Source organism: Mus pahari, chromosome 5, assembly GCF_900095145.1.
Source record: "Mus pahari chromosome 5, PAHARI_EIJ_v1.1, whole genome shotgun sequence".
Classification (NCBI taxonomy): domain Eukaryota; kingdom Metazoa; phylum Chordata; class Mammalia; order Rodentia; family Muridae; genus Mus; species Mus pahari.
Genome location: NC_034594.1, coordinates 94,833,352 through 94,839,687, shown reverse-complemented (window position 1 = coordinate 94,839,687; position 6,336 = coordinate 94,833,352). Strand labels below are relative to the sequence as shown.

General features: G+C 45.3%; 1 protein-coding gene across 1 annotated transcript in view; it reads left to right on the top strand.

Moving 5' to 3' along the window:
- Positions 1-6,336, top strand: part of Cfap221 (cilia and flagella associated protein 221) — a 71,395-nt gene that overhangs the window by 36,745 nt on the left and 28,314 nt on the right. Inside the window, exons 7-10 of the mRNA XM_021199190.1 lie at positions 2,608-2,767; positions 4,148-4,265; positions 4,391-4,502; positions 4,699-4,807. Of these exons, the coding sequence (XP_021054849.1) occupies positions 2,608-2,767; positions 4,148-4,265; positions 4,391-4,502; positions 4,699-4,807 (499 nt within the window). The remainder of the gene's footprint in view (positions 1-2,607; positions 2,768-4,147; positions 4,266-4,390; positions 4,503-4,698; positions 4,808-6,336) is intronic.

Here is a 6,336-nt window from a genome sequence, read left to right as displayed (position 1 = left end):
AGAAGAAGAAGAAGAAGAAGAAGAAGAAGAAGAAGAAGAAGAAGAAGAAGAAGAAGAAGAAGAAGAAGAAGAAGAAGAAGAAGAAGAAGAAGCAGCTTACTGCAGTTGCCTCCACCACTGGCTTTCTGTGTCACGTCTGGGCTGAGAGCACTTTAAAAAATAAATCACCCAGGCCAAGTCAGACATTCATCCGCGCCCCGGGCTTGTCCTCGTGTTTTTAAGTTAATGAGCTGCAGTGAAGCAGTGGGGTCTTGGCCTCGAGCCCTAAACGGTCTGCAGGTCCCACAGGGTGGATGCTCCGACCAAGTGACAGTCAGTGTATTAAAATCTCTTGGGTTGAGATGTCTGTCCAGATGTCCTGCTGTTAGCCTGCAGACCGAATGTCTCTAGTGACTCTTTCCACCTGGCCTTGGGCTTGAGATACAATGGTGGCCAGTACGTAATGATTTGGATCTCTGTCTGTACCCAGGAAATTAACAAGTGCCCACTTGTGTGCGTGTGCATGTATGTAAGCATGCATGCATGTGTGTGTAAACATGTATGTGCAAGTGTGTGTGCATGTGCGTGTGTATGAGCTCATTGGGATACCTAATTTAATTGTTCCCCTGCCTTACCTTTTGAAGTTGAGTCTCTCACTCTGCAAGGCTGCACAGGGAGCTCCAGGAATCCACCTGTCTCCTCCCCTCCCTGTGCTGGGGTTACAGATATGTTCACCTCGTCCAGCTTTTACATACGTGAGTGTTGGGGACCCTCACACTTGTGCAGCAAGCTCTTTACTCACTGATCCACCCCCCCCCCAGTCTTCCGTATTATTTATATAATATAATGGTTTGTGATGGCATTTTCGTACATGTTTGTAACGGTTTTCTATCACATTCACCCCTACTACTCGCCCTTGTCCCCCACCCATCCTTACTGATCTTCTTGCTCTTCCCATCTAGTTGCCCATTTACTTTCATGTCTGTGTGTCTCAATGTGTTTGATGAGGGTCGCTTACCCTCATGAGGTAGCGTGGGTGAGGGACTGTTTCCCAGAGCACGGGCACCTTACCAGTGGCTACACCACTGAAGAAGATGTCTCTACTTCCCTTGGAGACTATTAACTGCCTGTTTTTAAAGCACCATAGAAGGAGTTCAGATGGATAAAAGAGCTGTGAGCTGGTGTTTGCCTTGGGGGCTTGCAATTTCCCTGGAAGGTACCATTCAGTAGGACCCACAGAGAGATTTCACATGGTTCTGACAGTCAGATGCCCTTACAGGAGGGACTGGCGCTGAGCCCAGCTGGGTCAGTGATGGGCAGGACCACACCTTGGCCAGGACATCTTAGCCATGCCCGGCTCTTGCCCTCTGTTTAAACCTGAACTTCACATCTGGGGCACATGGGTGGACTTGGGGGACCACTGCACCTCATCATTCTCCTTCGCAGTGTGAGTTCACTGACTGCATCTCTTCTGTTTCTCATTATCACTTTGTCTCTGAGTTCCTGAGTGACGCAGTCTGACAGCTTAGGGCTTTGAAGGTTCAGGCTGTGACCCTGACGACCCCTGGAACATACAGCACTCTAAGTCCAGGTGGCACAAGAGATATCAAGGAGGAATATGGCATAGTGCGCTGCTTGGTGGTAGAAGGAACACCAGTTCATCGGCTAGATTTGAAAGGAGAGGGCTGGGGTGTGGCTTCCTGCTAGAGCTCTTGCCAGGCATGGATAAGGTTTTGGGCTCCAGCTCCAACACTGAAAAAAAAGAAAAGGAAGAAAAGAAAGAAGGAAGGAGGGAAGGAGGGAAGGAAGGGAGGGTGATTTGAGAAGAAAGAATAAAGTTATAGAAAAACACAGTACTGAACTCCCTGGACCAAAATTCTATGTGTGCTCCTAGCCTTCCATGTTGTTCCCAGCACTGACGTTGCATTCTGGCCACTGGCTCTAGGGTCATCATTCTGTGGATTCACATGTGAGGCACCGATGTAGTGGGGTTGGTCCATATCCGTGTAACTACATAATCAGACAATCATTGGAAAGGATTCCCATAGTCACTGATAAGGAAGGGCTGTGTCAACACTCAGGAGCTGAGTCGTGGGCAGTTAAGGAAGAGATTGTATGGAAGAGATTGTACGGAGAGCAGAGGCAACCCCATGGTGTGCTGGGACGATGGGCTTGGTGCTGCCTTTTCCCCTGCACTTGCTGAGCAGAGCATACGTCTGTGGTGGTTCATCTCACCTGGCAGTGCCACAGGGAAGAAGAGCTTCTGGGCAGGGCATAGGTTCAAGGTCAGAAGATCCACCCTGAATATAGGAAGCCCCACTCCATGGCCTGGGATCTGAGATACAATCACCAGGAGACAGTGAGCTGAGCCCCAGCAGCCATCTCTCTGCCTTCTGACTGCGGATGTGATGTAAGCAGCTGTCCCAGGCTCCTGCTGCTGTGCCTTCCCCACTGTGATGGACTGCACCCTTGATCTGGGAGCCACAGTAAACCTTTTCTCCATGAAGTTGCTTCTGTCAGGCATTATGTAACAGCAATGAGAAAAGTCACTAATACAATGACATTCATATCATCTATCTATCTATCTACCTACCTACCTATCTACCTACCTACTACCTTTCCTTACAGGAATAATTCCAGCTAATGGGAAGGCAAAAGTAACTGTCAAGTTCACACCCATCCAGTATGGGATGGCACAGATAAAAATTCAATTGTGGATCTCCCAGTTCAACTCTCAGCCATACGAATGTGTCTTCACTGGAACCTGCTACCCCAACATGGCCTTACCGTATGTATGGCTTCTTCATTGTCTTTCTGTCTCTTCATGTAGCCCAGGCTTGCCTCAGACTCACTATGGAACCAAGATGACTTGACACTCTGCCTGCCTCCACCTCCGGCACGCTGGGGTCACAGACATGCACCAGCACACCCAGTTAATAGGGTGCTGGGGGATGGACTCCAGGGTCCTGGGCACTCTAGACAAGCCCTCTGTCAGCTCAGCCACAGTCACAGCCCCAACCCCAATTTTTTTTTTCTTAATACTTCAACACAAATCCAATACAATCCAGTTCTGGGCATTGTGGTACACACTTATAATCCCATCATTGTAGAGGTAGAGGCAGAAAGATCATGAGTTCAAAGCTAGCTTGAACTACATAGCAAGAAGTTGCCTTTTAAAAAATAAATATTTGAGGTTTTTTCTTTCCATTTTCTCTCTTTTCTTGTTTTTAAAGCTGGGAGTGCAGGTCAGTCATTGGCCTCTTGCCTGGTATGTATGTGGCTCCAGGTTCACCCCAGCACTATTAGAACATTTATATTATGAGGAGAGTCTACACAAAAGGCTTTAGAGCATAGAGGAAGGTGTTCTATCTGTTCTCCTAAGGGGATAGTCCTTCTTTTACTAGGATAATAAATTAAAGTAACAGTTGGTTTCTAAATCAATCAGCTTAGGTTGTTGAAGAGCTACAGGCTAGAAATAAATTACAGTAAACCAGGAGAGCATTCCCTAGCCTGTTGTGTTTCATTTACATATTCATGAGAAATGCAAATGAGAGCAGACAAAGGTGCTTGAGGCCTGGGATCCACACAGTGGAAGAGAGAGCTATTGTCCTCTGACCTCCACATGTATGTCATGGTACACCCAGGCACACAGACACAAACACACACACACAGAGGCATGCATACACACACTCACACAATAAATATGTATATCATTTTAAACAATGGGAGGAAAAGCAACCACTGGTGTTTATATGTGTACACATATACATATATGTGTATATATATATATATATATATATATATATATATATATGTACATTACTTGTTAATATACTGACATGAAATTTGTTTTCATGGACACGCAAATTTGCTTTTCATTTAGTTATACTATTGGTCCACAAGAAAGAAAGAATCAAAAAGAATACAATAACAAAGTCCTTGAGCTACGTGGGTATAGCGACAGCTCAGTAGCTAAGAGCAGTGGCTGATCTGGCAGAGGACCTGGGTTCAGTTCCTAGCACCACATGACAGCTTACAACTCTCTGTGACTCTGACTCAGTGGGTACACAGACAACATGGTGGCACAATCAAAAAGAAAAATAAATCGTTATAACAAACCTTGAACCATTGGGTCATACACTAATTTAATATCTGTTTTAAACTCTAGATTAGAAGAGTTTAAAAGATTAAATACTCGTTCTAAGAAAATAAATGTTCCTCTAGAAAAAACAACGTATGTGCAATTTTACCCATCTCCGGCAAAAGCAAAACCTCAAAAGTTGAAGGTAAGGAGTTGGGTGCACACACACACACACACACACACACACACACACACACACACACACACGCACACGCTGCGTGATGGGAAGGGGAAGAAAGGAACTCATTTCCCTCTCAATTGGGTCCTCAGGAAATCGATTATCAGGACCTGAGGTTTCCAGCCGACCTGTCAAATCCATTTGCTGTGGCAACCGTCCTAAACCAGGAACCCGGAAAGCTGAAGATTAAGGAATTAAAACAAGGTAATAGTCATTAGGCCTGCCCCAAACCAGTCCCTGGGGCAGAGTAAGAAAGAAATGTGTCTGTCCAGTCACATCCATTATTAATGAACAAAACTCAGTTAGATGTCTGTTAGGTGACATGGTTAGAAACTTGGGTTCGTCTGGGCAAATGACTGATTTGATTATGGCCATGATCTCCGCTCGTTCCTGCCTCCAGTCCTGGACCAAGGTGAAGAAATCTCCAAAACCAGACAGATGAAGGAAGCGATCTTCGAACAGAAAGTCAGACAGGACATCCTGACAGAGATCGAGAACCATCTTAAGTGGTAAATATGGAGGGATAATTTGTATCAAGTGACAGGGTGGCTGCTTTTATGGGATAGCCTTTGACACAGGAGACACAATGTCACGCAATAATTGATAAACTCTCTCAGTGAATTTGATTACTCCTTCTCAGCCAGTGTTCCTGTCTCAGAATGGGTGACTATTGGACATAAATTAATAACTAAGACATCTTGTTTCCTACACATACGCAGACAGGGCAGAGCAGCTGTGAACTGCGGGTGTGTAGCCTACCTCCCTCCTGTTACCTTAGTCCCCACCCCCAACATCACACCCCATGACCCCTCACCTTCCTGTGAGCCCATGCTGTGGGGAGCGCAGCAGCTGGGGGCAGACGTGGCAACAGATGTTCAGATAGGAGCGCTCTTGTGTTTCTGGAGTTAAATGGACTTTTTCCTTTTATATTAAACCAGAGATGCTCAGGAGCCTTGCCTTGTGTTTAGCTTCAGTAAAAGTCAGTGGAAATGCACATGCTGCACTTAAAACATGATTCATTCATTCATTCATTCATTCATTCATTCACTGTTGGTGTGACACATACATACTGCAGGACTTGTTTCTCTCCTTTCACAATGTAGGTTCCAGAGACTGACCTTGGGATGTCAGACTTGGCAGCAAGCCCCTCCTCCTGCTAAACCATCTCACCTGTCCATATTTAATCTTTAATCTCTTCTAAATGGAGTTTAAAGGAAATACTAAATTCATCTATCAGCCAGTAGCTCAAGGTTTTAGTCACAGGCTCTGTCACTTAAAACATTTTCAAGATTCATCCACACCTCTGCATTTATGACTCGTTTATACCTTTTGTGGCTGAGTAATATTTCACCACGTGAATCTACCACATTTCAACTGCCAGACTGTTTTCACATTTTCATCTGCAACACTGGAGGATTGCAGGTTTTCTACCTCCTCATCAGCACCTGTTGCCTTGTATACTTTATATCTACATTTCCCTGAACACTGGTGTTGTGAATATATGTGTGTGTACATGTGTGTATATGCACATATGTGCATATGTATAGCTGTGTATGTGCATGTGTGTGTGCATGCATGTGCATACGTGTACATGCATGTGTGCATGTTTGTGTATATATGTATGTACATGCACATGCATGTGTTCATGTGTATATGTGTGTCCTTGTGGCATCCAGAAGTCAATCTTGGGTGTTGTTCCTCAAAAGGCATCCACCTTATATTGCTTGTTTTAAAGATTGTACATTCTTGTTTTGCCTGCATGTTTATCCGTGTGTGTGTGTGTGTGTGTGTGTGTGTGTGTGTGTTACCAGTGGAGGACAGAAGAGTGCATCAGATCCCCTAATACTGAGTTACAGTCCCTTGTGAGCTGCCATAGGCTACTAGTTGAACCTGGGTCCTCTGAAAGAACATCCAGTGACTGGAGAGATGGCTCAGTGGTTAGGAGCACTGACTGCTCTTCCAGAGGTCCTGAGTTCAATTCCCAGCAACCACATGGTGGCTCACAACCATCTGTAATGGAATCTGATGCCCTCTTCTG